This window comes from Diabrotica virgifera, chromosome 5, assembly GCF_917563875.1.
Source record: "Diabrotica virgifera virgifera chromosome 5, PGI_DIABVI_V3a".
In the NCBI taxonomy this organism is placed as follows: domain Eukaryota; kingdom Metazoa; phylum Arthropoda; class Insecta; order Coleoptera; family Chrysomelidae; genus Diabrotica; species Diabrotica virgifera.
The window spans coordinates 46,104,733-46,121,043 of NC_065447.1; the positions used below are offsets into that span (position 1 = coordinate 46,104,733).

Below are 16,311 nucleotides of genomic sequence, written 5' to 3' on the forward strand. Positions count from 1 at the left end.
ATTTCAACCCTTAAAAACCACCATTAGTAACGTTAGAGTTTTTATAAGTAGAAATTTTAATAGATCTATACAGAAAAAAAGTAGAATTAAAGAATTACAAAAACATTTATTTACACAAAAATACGAATTTACAAATATGTACAAATACAAATACAAATAGTTTTTTGTCATCTTTCAGTATACGAACCGGTTCTGTGGTATTATACATACATTGAAAATTATCCGTAAGCGGACTATCCGAATTTTTCAAAAAAAAAATTCGTTTTATAAACATAACTCCTTCATTTTTGGCGATAAAAAGTTTTTTCAAAAATGACTTTGTAGGATTTTTGAAGAATTATAAGACTGTGTAAACTAAATTCGGTAAGATCCCTTAGTTCTTAATTAGGGTGGGTTTAAAGGGCTCGAATAAGGGGGTGTTTGCTCGTACATAGAGGTTTTAAACAGCTATATCTCGCTAACAGTTCACTATAATGAAAATCTCGGCACAAGAGAACTTTAGGTATTAAAAAAGCTACAATTTAGTAATCTATCATCTTTTTCCTATCTCCAATATTTTCGGAGATATTTTGAAGTAAAAGGTGAAACATGGGAAATTCCAAAAAATTAATTTTTCTTTAAACTCCAATTTTTCTAAAATTAGGCCTTTTAAATAGGTCAAACTTCTTGGTTGTATCAATAATACAAATATAAAAGGAATTACAAAAGGTGAAGACCAATTTTTAATGCGGAGGGTAGTTAGAGGGTTGTTTTCACTGATTTTTTCATAAAAAAAAGCAGGTACCGACTTTTTTTGATCATAAGTCGCTTAATTTTCACAGTAGAAGTTTATATTATTATTTTGTGAAAGGTCTAGCTGTGTACTTGAAAAAAGATTATTCAAGTTTTCCTCGAAAAATGCAAATTTTTTCCGTTATTTGGCTTTGAATATTTCAAATTATGCATTTTACGAAAAAAGCTAACTTTTAACATGCTGTATATCGGTCCGTATTGATCATAAAGATATTGCAGAAAAAGAATTTGGTTTGTGTTACTAAAAGACACAATTTTGATATCTGCAATTTTTTTGATTAAATGCATTTTTTTCGAGGTATTCTCAAAAAACCTTCTAAAAAAGTCGATTTTTTCGTCGAAAAACTCTTAGCTTCAAGCGCGAATAACTCGAAAAATATTAGTTTTACGAAGAAAATGTAAAAAACATTTTTTTCTTAGAATTACTTTTTACATCGATTTACATGGATAAAATGTAATAAAAATGCTCGCCCCCGAGATGGGGTGACAACCACCCCCAGGGTTTTAGCGTACAGCGGCATGATATAGAAACTGATCCTTGGATTATTCCCTACCTTCTGAGAAAATTTCAAGTAAATCCGTGCTGGACGAAAAAATTGCGAGCCAAAATGCTTCATTGCCTCGACTATATGTAAAACACAATAAACTGTTAACAGGCAAATGACAAGTAATTTATGCCTGATTGCACTAACAAATCTTAAGCTCTAGCTTAGCCCAGCTCAGCTCATAGCAAGGGCCTCTTTAAATCTAACTTACGTTGCACCATAATTTTCGATTCTTATCTAAGCAATCCACTTAACAATCCATTGTGGCAAGCTGAAAATTGATCTAGACTCAATGGTGCCACTCGTGTTTCATAAGCTGAGCTTAAGGCACGACAAGCTTAAGATCTGTTGGTGGAACCTGGCATTAAAAACATAATATCATCACATCCTCAATGTAAAGTAACCTACATCCAAAAAAAAACTTAGAAGAGTAGAGCAATTATTATTACCTCGCGTTTTAAAATAATTAGTAGGAAAAAAAAAGGAATTATGTATGAACTATAGAGGAATGTTTAAGTTTCATATTTTCTAAGTATAAAATATTGGCTTAGGTATTACCAAAAAGATTACTACCATACGCCGAAGAAATATTTGGTAATTATCGGTGTGGATTGAGGTCTGGAAGATTAAATATTGATCAAATATTTACTATTAGTTACTTAAAAAGTATTGGAGGTATAATCAATACATAGGTAAGTTAATCTGGCTGATTATGCAGAAATGTCAGTTTATTGGTCGAATAACTTTAATCATAGAATAAACTACTATTTGTCGTTGGTGAAACCGGCCACTAGACTAAGGAATGAAGTGGTCGAGCTGGCCATACCTAGAAAACTAGCTACAGTAACACAAATATGTGTAAGTAACTTCTTTGCACAAGTTAAATAGGAGAAAGAACATCAAATGCTTTCTGCGTGAATTCTGGACTGAGACAGGGAGATTCTCTATCCCCAATGTTGTTTAACCCGGACTTAAAATATATCATACGAAAAAATTATCTGAAATCAGTCATCGCTATTCGGAGAGCAAAGATCGTTTTCGCCTTTGCCGATGGTGTAGATGCAGTAGCACAATCAATATTAGAAGTTAAGGATATTTTCTTGAGCTATGAAGAAGCTGCATTAAATATATGTCGATCTAAAAGTAGATGAAGACAAACAAACATTTTGAAGTTAAGAATAAATCATTTCATTAATTCAATTTCAATTCGCTGTAATACTGCTGTTGCTAGACAGGTAAATGTCATTGTATACCGGGTATAACAATCATACTGGTTTTTTTTCTCAAAGTTAGGAAAACCCTGTGGAATATTTTAGCATATATAAAATATTGAAATTAAAACTAACTTGTAGCCTTAGGCTTTCTTAACATTTCGTTTTTTTTAATCATTCGCTTACTGTTTCTACCTCTTGTAAGGTTCTAGAAGGTGGAAAACGCTGTCGTAGTCTTCTGCCAATTATGCCCCACAAATTTTCGATAGATCTGGACTATGCGGCGGCCAATTCAAAGTCCGAAGATTTACCTGTTGTAAATATTTGGTTACAGTTTGTGCAACGTCACGTCTTGCATTATCGTATATTAGCAAAAAATTTTTACCAATATAAAGAGCCGATAGCATGGTAGCTAAGTACTTCGCTATGTAAGGTCACTGCTTGAACACGCTCATTGTGGGTCAAATTCCTTGTAGCGCGTTCCATTTCTATCAAACAAAAAAAAATTACAGACTTATTTGAAACTTTAAATAATAAATCTACCAGTTTTCACAACAAACCAGATACTTTTTGACTGTTAATAATTTCACATTAATAAAATTGTTTATAGCTTACTTTAGGCTGGTTTATTAAACTAAGCAGAAAATGAGAATATATTGATTAAAAACATGGCTAGTTGTTAAAGACCTAATTTTTTTATTACCAAACATAGGTGAATGAATCAAAAAACAAAAACTTAAGAAAATCTGAGGATATAGTTGGGTTTTAATTTTACTATTTTATAAATGCAAGAATATTCCGCAGGGTGTTGCGAACTTTGAGAAAAAAACATAGTTTGATTGGTACACCCGGTATACTGTGACAATTTACTTGACTAGCATCAGTATTATTACAGAGATATTGTTAAAGAATAAGGCTATAACATATTAAAAAAATCACTTAAATTATATGGAAGTCCAAAAGAAAATTGAACATATTTAGTTGTTATATTTTACCTGCACGCTGGATGACACACACACAGTGGCTGCGAAGAACAATACCAACTTTGATACGAACATCTTGGTTAAATTGTAAATACTTCAGTAAGACTCCTTTTTATAGTATACTGAGCTGCTACTTCTTAGTATTAGATGTATATCATAGCGATCAGAAGTCCTCAAGATAACAAAAGTCACAAACACTTGAGTACATTACGGACCATTGACATGGAGGGTATTCAAATTTCAACGAAATTTTCTTTGATGTGTTTTTATCTTTTGAGATAATACTGAATACTTTGTATAACAATAATTGTGGAGGATTAATTTTTTATAATGTTATTGATTTGTTCTTAAATATATTTTTATCTTAATCAGAAATTAATATCATAAAAATAAAACTGATGAGATGGTTATAATTTACATCTGTCGAGCATACGGAGAATAACAAGTTACATTACTATTATATAATATATACGAGTTACATGTAAAGATGTTTAATAGAGCCATTTCCACTATTCTTACTTCAATAAACATTATTCATTATTCTAGATACATTCTAAATAGAATAAAAAATCCAATAAACTAGAAACACACATGATACATCAATAAGGTGCATCTATAAATACTCTGTAGATACAAAAATTTTTATGTGAGACAAACTGTAAGACCACTAAGTGTCAGGACAAACGAGCATAAAACATATTGTTATGATTTGCTTTCTATTACTTTTATATTAATTATTATTTATTTAATCAATTATTTAATTAACGCAAATCATACATAAAAATATTAAGAAAAAATCTCAGGGTGCCTTTTGTCAAAAAAAATTAATTAAATTCTCTTAGGTTATACTTATCCTTTCTCGTGGCTTCAGTATCTCTTAGTTGATCCTTATCGGGATAAAATAGGAAAAGGAAATAAATAGAAAAATCATAAATAAATACATACAAATACCTTTATTATCAAAAGCAATGCTCTATAAATTTATCAATTAAATCCTGTGGGCATAATTGTCCAAAAGAAACATTTACCATATAAATTAATCTAATTCATACAAATATTTATCGCTTTGTTCTTGATACCCTTAATAAAAAACAAGCTAGACAAACAAATTTGGTATTCGCAAATTACTTATACTTCCTATTAAATTTTTGAAATGTTGGAATCTTAAATGCATATGCTTTTACGTAAACAAATTTAACTTCTGATTATAAAGAAAATCTATCACATAGGTTATTGACTGACCTTTTTAACCCAAACAGCTCCTCCTTGTTGATTATGTTAGGCTACCAATCAAAGCCCTCTCCGTTCTCAGCAAACAAACTATTTCTCCAAAGCATAAGCCAGGCCTCTTTTTGCCAGTACTCGTTCAATAAACTCCAAAACTCTCTCCTCTCGTTCTCTCAACAATAATCTCCTGAGACACAAGTATCTTTTTTACTTGGTGTCACAAATAATTTTAATAACGATAATTCTTGTAACTTACTCTCTTGGACTTTACAGAATCAAAGAGGTATTTCTTCTCGATTTGATTTGTCTCTCGTTCCACTTTTCAGCTACTCTCACTATCAAAACAAACACTAGTACTTGCTTCTGAACTACTCACGAAAACTTTTGACTGCTCTTCTCGAATGCCGGTAACACAATAATCCCTCTTTCCAAAACTATCTGAAACTTCAACCTTCTCTTCTTCCCATTCCAAATTGCCAAACCAATCAGAGACATTTCTTCTTCCCCCATTCCTTTTTTTCATTCGAAACACCCACTCATACTTTCAAAAATATTCCTACCATCATAATAATTACTTTCGGGAAATTCTACAAAATTTACTCGGGGTTAAACAAAAAGAGATTAAAATTCCAAACTTTCTTTACCTTAATTTTCTAAGAACTATTTACCTATGGCCTCTGCCTTTCCCGTAATAAACAATCGGTTTAAAATAATAATCCTAAATAACTTTCACTTCACTTTTATTTACAAATGTTTTTAATATTCTTCATTCATTAAGTAGAAACCACCTTGCGTGAAAGCTAACTTCTAATAAATATTTACAAATCAATATACAGGGTGTATCAAATTTATGCGCCCGCGTTATATTAAAAAAATAAAAATTTTTATTCTATCTTTGATTGATAAATTGAAACACAATAATATATATCAAAAACATAAATTTCTGGGACAATGAGCACAAAATACAATGGACAGATGCATTAATAGCCAATGAAAGAAGCAGCTAATTCATAAATTATTCATGAACACACAAAATAATCAGAATTTGATATCATCCTGAGATTTAGAAACAGTATTACATCTGCAAAAACATACCCAAGTGCAGACGCAGCAACTAACCATAATCTGCTCTGTGCTGGATTCAAACTAAAACTAAAAAGAATAAAAGCCCCCACAACGCAGAAGAAACCTAATACTCGACTCCTAAGAAATGCCGTAATAGCAGATGAGTTCGGAAATAAGATAAATCGTGAGATTAAAAAACAGTTAGGAAGATCTGAACAAGAAAATATCGGTCAAAATCTAGATATCATGAATTCCGCCATGGTCACCATAGCAAACGAAGTTTTGAAACCAGAAAAAGACCCAATAAAGAAAAAGGATTGGATGACCGATAAAATACTAGACCTTATTCAACAAAGAAGAAATTGGAAAAACAAAGACGAGATTCGGTATAGAGAGATATATCGACAAATAAGATACGAGGTTAAGCGAGCAAAAGAGGACTGGATGGAAAAAATATGTCGTGAAATGGAAGAACTACAAAGAAAACATGACGAGTTTAATATACATAAAAAGCTTAAAGAAATTACCTACACGCAGAGAAAAAGAACTCCTCACTTTATGAGAAACTCCAAAGGTAACATAATTCTCGACTTGGATGAAAAAAAGGAAGAATGGACTAACTATATAAAAGAGCTCTTCCTGGATACGAGGCCACAACACCACAAAGTATACGAATACTGGTCCTAGTATTTTAAAAGCGGAAGTAGAGAAAGCCATCAAACAGAGCAAAAATGGGAAATCTCCAGGCCCTGACCAAATACCATCAGACTGGCTCAAACTTCTGGATGACGACAATGTCTCACAATTAACAAACATTTATAACCATATATACGAGACTGGAATGATGCCACAGATCTGGTTGGAGTCTACATTTATTCCACTCCCAAAAAAACCTAATACATCATCATGTAAAGACTTTAGACTAATTAGTCTCATGAGCCACTCTCTCAAGCTACTTCTTAAGATAATTCTTAATAGAATCAAGCAGAAATGCGAAGAGACAATGGGAAACAAACAATTCGGTTTCAGAGAAGGATTGGGAACAAGGGAAGCTTTGTTCTCAATGTTAACATTACTTCAACGATCATGGGAAGTACAGAAACCAATTTACGTCTGCTTTATAGATTTTGAGAAGGCGTTTGATAGAGTTCAACATGATAGGTTGTTTGAATATCTAGAAATGATTGGAATAGATGATAAAGATCTGAGACTTTTACAACATCTATATTGGAATCAAGAAGCTTCTATTCTGGTAGACGGCAAAGAAACAGACAAAATTTGCATTCAAAGAGGTGTCAGAGAGGGTTGTGTGTTATCCCCAACTTTGTTTAACGTATACCCAGAAATAATTTTTAATGAAGCCTTGGAAGGACAATGTGGAGTTCGAATCGGGGGAGAAACTATTAACAACATCAGATATGCAGACGACACCGCGATCATGGCTGAAAATATCGAAGATCTTTAATTCCTTATTGATCGAGTCACTAGAGAATGCTCCAATATCGGACTTAACATAAATGCAACAAAGACAAATTTACTTGTGGTTAGTAAACAAGACGTCGGCCCTATGCAACTAATTGTCAGTGATGAATCAATAACAAAAGTTAACCAATTTAAATACCTAGGTGTTGGATAAACGAGACACTAAATCCGGATGAAGAAATTAAAACTCGTATAGAAATTGCAAGAGGAGCATTTATGAAACTTAGATCTATTCTGAGCAACTCTCAGCTGAATTTACAACTAAGAATCAAGTTCCTAAAATGTTATGTGTATCCTGTATTACTATATGGATGTGAAACCTGGATCATGAAGGTTACCATGATGAACAAATTAGAAGCCTTGGAGATGTGGTCGTATCATAGAATGCTCAGAATATCTTGGGTTCAACGCATTTCAAACAGAGAAGTCTTAAACAGAGTAGGTCAAGGCGAAGGTGACTTAATGAAGATGATAAAAAAGAGAAAACTTGAATATTTGGGGCATATAATGAGAGGTAGCAGATACAGGATGCTGCAGTTAATTGGTCGAAAGAAATATTCATGGCTCCGAAACCTTCGTCAATGGACTGGCTTATCAGCAGATCAATTGTTACATGCCGCACAAGATCGAGAACGATATCGGCAAATTGTTATGGAAGCTACCCACGCCTAAAAATTTGGGCACGGTACTTAAAGAAGAAGAAGAAGAAGACATATAAGAAGTAGAAACTTAAGCCAAAAAACAAAAATAACCATATATAAAACCCTTATACAACCAGAGTTGAGATATGGATCGAAGATATGGACCATTTCCAAGGCAGATGAAAATCTTCTGTTTATATTTGAACGAAGGATCCTGAGAGGAATATTCGGTGGCATCTGTGAAAATGGTGTTTGGAGGAGGAAGCACAACTACGAGATATACCACAGATATAAACATACCGTGCGTCCATAAAGTAACGCATGAATTTATTATTTCGTAAATCGGAGACCTTAAGAAAAAATCCCGAAACAGGTCGATTTTTATTTTTAAATTACGATTTTTTGGCATACATTATACTAGTGACGTCATCCATCTGGGCGTGATGACGTAATCGATGATTTTTTTAAATGAGAATAGGGGTCATGTAATATGTAGCTCATTTGAAAGGGTATGTAATTCTCTATTCAATAATATAAACACTAATATAATTATTTATACAGGGTGTCCAAAAAAATGTTTTTTTTAATTAAATTAATTGGTACAAAAAGATGAATGGATCAGTCTTGAGTGATCGCTCGCAGTGGTTAGTCGATTGTATCGTGGACGTTCCGATAAGCATTCACAGAAAAACCTAAGTACTTTTTAAAAAGTTAATTATAGTGTCTAATTTGTTTAGTGTAAAATTTATCAATGGATATTGATACGGGCGGCCCGTCTCCCGGGCCGCCCCAGGTAAATGATAGCTCTAGTAGTATTAATGATAATTCTGTTAATAATAATTATACTTATGACTTTACCAACAAATATAAGATTTTTGATAATGGTCCATATATCGTTTACTTGGAGCATAAGGATAAGAGCTTGGGAAAGTTGTTCCTTATTAGAGTGGGACACCATCTCCAACAAGTTCCAGAATTTAAAAAGGACATCTTAGATATACAAAATATTGGCAAGAATAGAGTGAAAGTAATTTTCAAAACATTTAGTATTGCAAACTCATTAGTAAATCATGAAATTGTACTTAAAAATAATCTTATAGCATACATACCAAAGTTTTTCACACACATAAAGGGAATCGTGAGACAAATCGACACATTTTTCTCTGAGGCGATGATATTAGAAAACATCGTTTCGGTGAAAGAGGTATCTGATGTTAAGAGAATGAAACGGAGAAAAGTTAATAGTGATGGTACAGTGGAATATGTTGATAGGCAGATAATAATTTTAACTTTTGTAGGTAATACTCTTCCACAAAATGTAAAGATAAATATGTGTAATTTTGTAGTTGAGCCGTATGTGTATCCTGTGGTTCAGTGCCTCAAATGTTTAATTTTTGGACACACAAAGTTTCAATGTCGCGGGAAAATTCGTTGTCAGAAATGTACAGATGAACATGCTACGGAAACCTGTACTAAAGATATTTCTTGCACTTTTTGTAAAAGCAGTCAACATTCAACTATATCTAAAGATTGTCCAGCTTATTTAAAGCAACAAAAAATTAAAAAAACAATGGCTACAAATAATATCACATTTAAGGATGCAGAAAAAATAGTAGATAACCCCAGCTATGCAAAAGTAGTCACGAATAACAGATTTGATCTGTTATACCAAGTTAATAATTTTCCTGAGCTACCTTCTTCTTCAGACCATCAATTTAATGCAGTAAAAACACCAAAACTTTCGTCTATTAATAAATCTCATTCAACATCTAACACAAAAAAACGGAAAATTCCTTTTTCTCCTCCAGAAGCGTCAATATCCAAAAGGAATGTTTCTAATCCAGTTTCAAAGTCTATTATTCCCAATCCCTATAGGGACGAGTTTATGCTTTTTAAAGAAAAAACTATTTTTAAAATATCACATTTTCTTAATACTTCTATAAAAAATCAACATATAGTCAGCGAAGACGAAATAGAAAATTTTGTTTCTACCCTTATAACAAAAACCTAATGACAGTAATGTCAATACTATAAAAGAATCTCAGATAGAAATTAGTGATGGCGAACAGTCAGAATACTAAATTGCGCATTTTACAGTGGAACGCAGGTTCTTTAAATAATAAAAAACCAAATATTCTTCAATTTTTAAGAGAATATCCCTCAGATATTCTCATTATATCAGAGACATGGTTGAATTCAAATACAATTTTTAATCTTAAGGGATACAATATTATTAAAAAAATTAGATCAGATGGTTATGGTGGAATTGCAATATTTGTTAAACATGAGCTTTCCTATATAGAACAGAATATAAATGCAAATTTTAGTGACTATATTGAAGTATGCGCAATCAAATTAACAGATTTAAATTTGACTCTTCTTTCAATCTATAAATCCCCAGATAAAAAAGTTCTCCAAAAAGATTGGGACTGTCTTTTTAATCAATTTGATAAGGGTCGAACCATCTTTGCTGGGGACTTCAACTGTCATCATACCCTTTGGGGATCTGTTCTAGATTCCTCGCAAGGAAAAATATTAACTGAAGCCATAGATTCAGCAAATTTAGTTGTAATTAATGATGGTACTCCAACTAGAATAAGCAAACCAAATGAAAATCCCTCAGCTGTTGACCTTACAATTACATCTACAGATATTGTAGATAAATTAAATTGGAGAGTAATTAACTCACCTTTAGGTTCAGATCATCTACCAATTACAATACAAAACGAATGTGGTGCAAATGTTTTTACCATTAACGCTTCAACTAAATGGAATGATAAAAAATCGGATTGGGCATCATTTTCATACATAATCCAAGAGAAACTTAGAATCTCGGCTAATAACTTGAACAACAGAAATAGTAGTCAAATATTTTGTATCTTGTCTTCAGCTATTGTTGACAGTGCTAATCTTTCGATGCCTATCAAAAAATCATTCACTCCATCTAAAATACAACCAGTTTGGTGGGATGATGAGTGTTCAAATATAGTCCGCTTGAGAAAAAATGCTTTAATTAAATATAAAACTCTTTCAAATTCTGATAATTATTTAAAATATAAAAACGTTGAAGCTAAGGCTAAATTACTTTTTAATCAAAAAAAGCGGAAGAATTGGAAAGAGTTCTTAAGTAAATTAAATAAGCATTCTAGTGCCTCTGATATTTGGACGTATATGAAGGCTATAAAAAATAGTTCAGTTGAATTTAAAAAGACTGTTCTTTCCTTCGATTTGATTGAAAACTTGTTAAATTTCTATGCTCCCGCTTCAGCTGATCGAAAAGCAATACCTAAATATTATTGTCCCAAAAAAAGTAATGTAATTAGTGGTCCATTTACTCACGATGAATTAGATATTGCAATAAAAAGTTCAAAAAATACGGCTCCGGGACTAGATAGCTTTATATAATAGTATGATCAATCATTTACCAAATAATGCTAAAATAATACTTTTAGACTTATATAATAATTGGTGGTTGAAATGCGACTTTGTTAAACAGCTGAAGGAAATAGTAGTCTGTGTACAGCTCAAGCCCTCAAAAGATCCAAATTTAGTCACTTCTTATCGTCCAATTTCCCTACTTTCTAGTTTTACAAAAACTCTAGAAAGAATGGTTAAAACAAGGATTGAGTGGTATACAGAATATTATTCCTTGTTACCACTCTCACAATATGGATATAGGAGAGGACGTGGTACAATAAATGCAGTAGTGCAATTAGTAACTGACGTTCAAAATGCGTTTACAAGGAATCATTATGTTGCTTGTTTCTTTTTAGATATCAAAGGTGCATATGACTCTGTAGTCTTGGATTTGCTTCATAGTAAATTAATTTCCATAGGTGTGGAGAGAAATAGTGCTGTTAGTATAATAGAAATATTTAAAAAGAGAAAAATATATATCAGAGACCATAAAAATGTATTACATGGACCTAGAGTTATTTATGATGGGCTTCCACAAGGGTCTGTGCTCTCACCAATTTTATTTAATATCTATATAGCAGAACTGCATAGCATCTTAGATGATGAAATTAAAGTAATACAGTATGCAGATGATATTTGTATATACACTGTCCATAGTTCATACCAACAATGTTTCAGTAATATTAAAAATGCAATGTCTCAGACTATAAATTGGCTGCAAGATATGGGGCTAACTATATCTCCAGAAAAATCTGCAGTAATGTGGTTTACACGACATATATTAAGTACTACTAACCAAACTCTCTCTGTAAATAATACTAACTACCCTATTGTAAACCACTACAAGTATTTAGGTATAGTACTAGACACAAAATTGCTATGGACCCAACACATACATTATTTAAAAAATAGATGTGATAAAGGTATTAATATGCTGAAATATGTAACTAAAATTAAATGCGGTGCTGACCCTAAAGTCGCACTCATTTTTTATAAAAGTTATATAAGATCGATAATGGACTATGGAAGTGTGTTTTATGGCTCAGCATCTAGCTCTAATCTAAAAATAGTAGATAAAATACAATATAAAGCAATTAGAATTTGCCTTGGTGCAATGGCATCATCTCCATGCAGTGCAATTCTTGCTGAAGCACAAGAGCCTCCTTTATTTTTACGAAGGCAATTCTTAGCTAATAAATTAATTATAAAACATAAAGCATATAATACATTTTTAAACCACTCTATTTACAAATTAAGTAATTCAGATTTAATCAGTCCTTACTGGTCTAAGAAAAAATCTCCATTGCTGGCAGCAGCATTTGTCGAAACATCTAAATTAAATAATGATATCATAAATATGCAAAAATTTCCACTGTTTGACCAGCATTTTAAGGTCACTGCAACCAAGTTTACAGTCTCATATCCAAAATATAGTGATCTTAATATTTATAATCATACTCTCCTAAAATCCATACTTTCACAGTACCAAAAATCAACACACATTTACACAGATGGGTCGAGGTGCGGAGCGGGTACTGCGTATGCAGTGTTTGTTCCGAGCTCTGACTATTTGTATCAAAGACGAATACCGAATTATTGTTCAATCTTCACAGCTGAAGCGAAAGCAATAGAGTATGCTTTAAAATGGTGCATCAGTGAACAAGTTAATAGTGCAGTAATCATGTCGGATTCTAAATCCGTATTACAATCTTTAGAGCACCATGCATTAAAATATTATAACAATCCAATAGTCATAGGCATTAGAAGTTTATTATACGTTATACTTAAAAAATGTAAAGATAAATTTGATATGGGTTAAGAGTCATACTGGTATCCAAGGAAATGAAACTGTGGACATGGCTGCTAAACAGGCTTGTGGCTTTGAACAGATAGAGAAAGTTTTTACTATTCATGATTTAATTTGTGTATTAAAGAAAGAAGTACGTACAAACTGGGAAAACATTTGGACTACTTTTGTAACAACTTCGACCAATCATTATGCCGATATTCACCCGACCCTTCCAAGAACTATTCCACATATATCTTCGTATAGTATCAGTAGGGCATATGCCACTACCATAACCAGATTGAGATTTAATCATGGATGCTTTCCGGCTAATTTATATAGATTAGGTATCAATAGAACTCCATTTTGTGACTGTGATAATTCTTCTTATGGAGACCTAAATCACATATTTTTTTCTTGCACTAAATATAAAAATAATACTTCAGTTTTAGTAAACTCACTCATTTTACGTAATGTACAGTTTCCTACTAGTATTAGTACGTTATTATGCACTTCTGATAAAGAGGTTCTTGATGTACTAATTGATTTCCTGAAACAATCTCAAATTCGTATTTAATCTTAATTAATTAACAAATTAATTAAAATAAAAAAAAATTGAAGGCACTCGTGGGAGTGCCGACAGAAGTGAAAACTTCTTATAGTATATACATTACCAGCTCAATGCTTTTACCCCATCCTAAAAGAAGTGCTGTACCTATATCATATACGATACGCGCGATGCGTATGCCCTATGCTATTTATGTATACATACACATAATTTATATAGGGTGTCCCAAAAGTAGCGGAACGGTCGAATATTTCTCGAACTAAACATCGGATCGAAAAACTGAAAAATACGTGTTCAATCATTTTCAAAAATCTATCCAATGACACCAAACACCAACCCCCACTACACCCCCTGGAGATGGAGTGGGGGGTAACTTTTAAATCTCAAATGGAAACCCCCCAGTTTTTCTTGCAGATTTGGATTCGTTACGTAAAAGTAAGCAACTTTTATTCAAGACATTTTTTCGAACTGTGGATAGATGGCGCTATAATTAGGAAAAACGATTTATCCTGATACCATAGGTAAATTAGAAAAACGGTCTAATATCTCGAGAAATACACTTTCAAATGAGAAACCAAAAGACAGGTTTTTAATATTTTTCGAAAACCTATCGATAAACACCAAACATGACCCTCCAACCCACCCCCTGCAGGTGGGGTGGGGGTAACTTTAAAATCTTAAATAACAACCCCCACTTTTTATTGTAAATTCGAATTCGCAATCAAAAATTAAGCAACATTTATTCGAAACATTTTTTAAAATTGCTGATAGATGGCGCTAATGAATCGTATTTTTCCAATTAAGGCGCCATCTATCAACAATTCTAAAAATGTTTCGAATAAATGTTGCTAAATTTTTTAGGACGAATCCGAATCTGCAATAAAAAGTAGGGGTTGCTATTTAATATTTTAAAGTTACCCCCACCACACCTCCGGGGGTGGGTTGGAGGGTCATGTTTGGTGTTATTCGATAGGCTTTCGAAAAGTATTACAAACATTTTTTTTGGTTTCTCATTTGGAAGTGTATTTCTCGAGATATTAGACCGTTTCTGTAATTTACCTATGGTATCAGGATAAATGGTTTTTCCCAATTATAGCGCCATCTATCCACAGTTCGAAAAAATGTCATGAATAAAAGTTGCTTACTTTTACGTAACTAATCCAAATCTGCAAGAAAAACTGGGGGTTTCCATTTGAGATTTTAAAGTTACCCCCCACACCACCTCCAGGGGGTGTAGTGGGGTTAATGTTTGATGTCATTGGATAGATTTTTGAAAATTATTGAACACGTATTTCTCAGTTTTTCGATCCGATGTTTAGTTCGCGAAATATTCGACCGTTCCACTACTTTTGGGACACCTTGTATATGTACAAAATTAATTTCAGCGAAGTGATGACCATAAAGAAATTTTCAATTCAAAAATTTATTTCGTCGAAGCGATAACGGTCGCTAATTTAATAATTTTCCCCATCCAAAAAGTGCACAACGTCCCTCAAGAAGTTTTCACTTAAAATATTTATTTCGTCGAAGCGATGATAGTTGCTAATTTATTACTTTTTTACATCGAAATAGTGCACAACGTCCCTAAATAAGTTTCACTTTAAATATTTATTTCGTCGAAGCAATTACGGCCCTAATTCTATACTTTTCCTCCATACAAAAAGTGCACAACGTCCCTGAAAAAGTTTTACTTCAAAAATTTATTTCGTCGAAGCGATGACGGTCGCTAATTTAATAATTTTTCCTTATCCAAAAAGTGCACAACGTCCCTCAAGAAGTTTTCATTTCAAAAATTTATTTCGTCGAAGCGATGAAGGTTCGCTAATATAATATTTTCCCCATCCAAAAAGTGCACAACGTCCCTCAAGAACTTTCCACTTCTAAAATTGATTTCATCGAAGCGATGACGGTCGCTAATTTAATACTTTTTTCCATCGAAAAAGTGCACAACGTCCCTAAAAAAGTTTCACTTCAAATATTTATTTGGTCGAAGCGATGGATCAGTCCCTAATTCAATACTTTTCGCCCATCCAAAATGTGCACAACGTCCCTAAAGAAGTTTCACTTCAAATATTTATTTCGTCGAAGCGATGACGGTCATTAATTTAGTAATTTATCCCCATCCAAAAAGTGCACAACGTCCCTAAAGAAATTTTTGACTTCAAACATTTATTTTGTCGAAGCGATAAAGGTCGCTAATTTAATATTTTTCCCAATCCAAAAAGTGCACAACGTCCCTCAAGAAGTTTTCACTTTACAAATTTATTTCATCGAAGCGATGACGGTCGTGATGACGGTCGATAATTTAATACTTTTTTCCATCCAAAAAGAGCACAACGTCTCTAAAGAAGTTTTCACTTCAAATGCTTATTTCGTCGAAGCGATGACGGTCGCTTATTTATTACTTTCTCCCCATTCAAATTTAATAATATTTCCCCATCCAAAAAGTGTACAACGTCCCTAAAGAAGTTTTCACTTCAAAAATGTATTTCGCCGAAGCGATGACGGTCGCTAATTCAATACTTCTTCCCCATCTAAAAAGTGCACAACGTCCCCAAAAGAAGTTTTTACTTTAAAAATTTATTTTGCCGAAG

General features: G+C 32.7%; 1 protein-coding gene across 3 annotated transcripts in view; it reads right to left on the reverse strand.

Annotated features, from left to right (window-relative positions):
* Positions 1 to 16,311, reverse strand: part of LOC114326138 (gamma-interferon-inducible lysosomal thiol reductase) — a 132,588-nt gene that overhangs the window by 56,744 nt on the left and 59,533 nt on the right. The window contains exon 1 of one of the 3 annotated variants that reach the window (XM_028274383.2): positions 3,544 to 3,843. The exons of the other annotated variants lie outside the window; for them this stretch is intronic. Coding sequence (XP_028130184.2) covers positions 3,544 to 3,606 — 63 coding nt within the window. The 5' untranslated portion in view covers positions 3,607 to 3,843. Of the gene's footprint in view, positions 1 to 3,543; positions 3,844 to 16,311 lie in introns of those variants that run through there. 3 annotated transcript variants of the gene reach the window in all.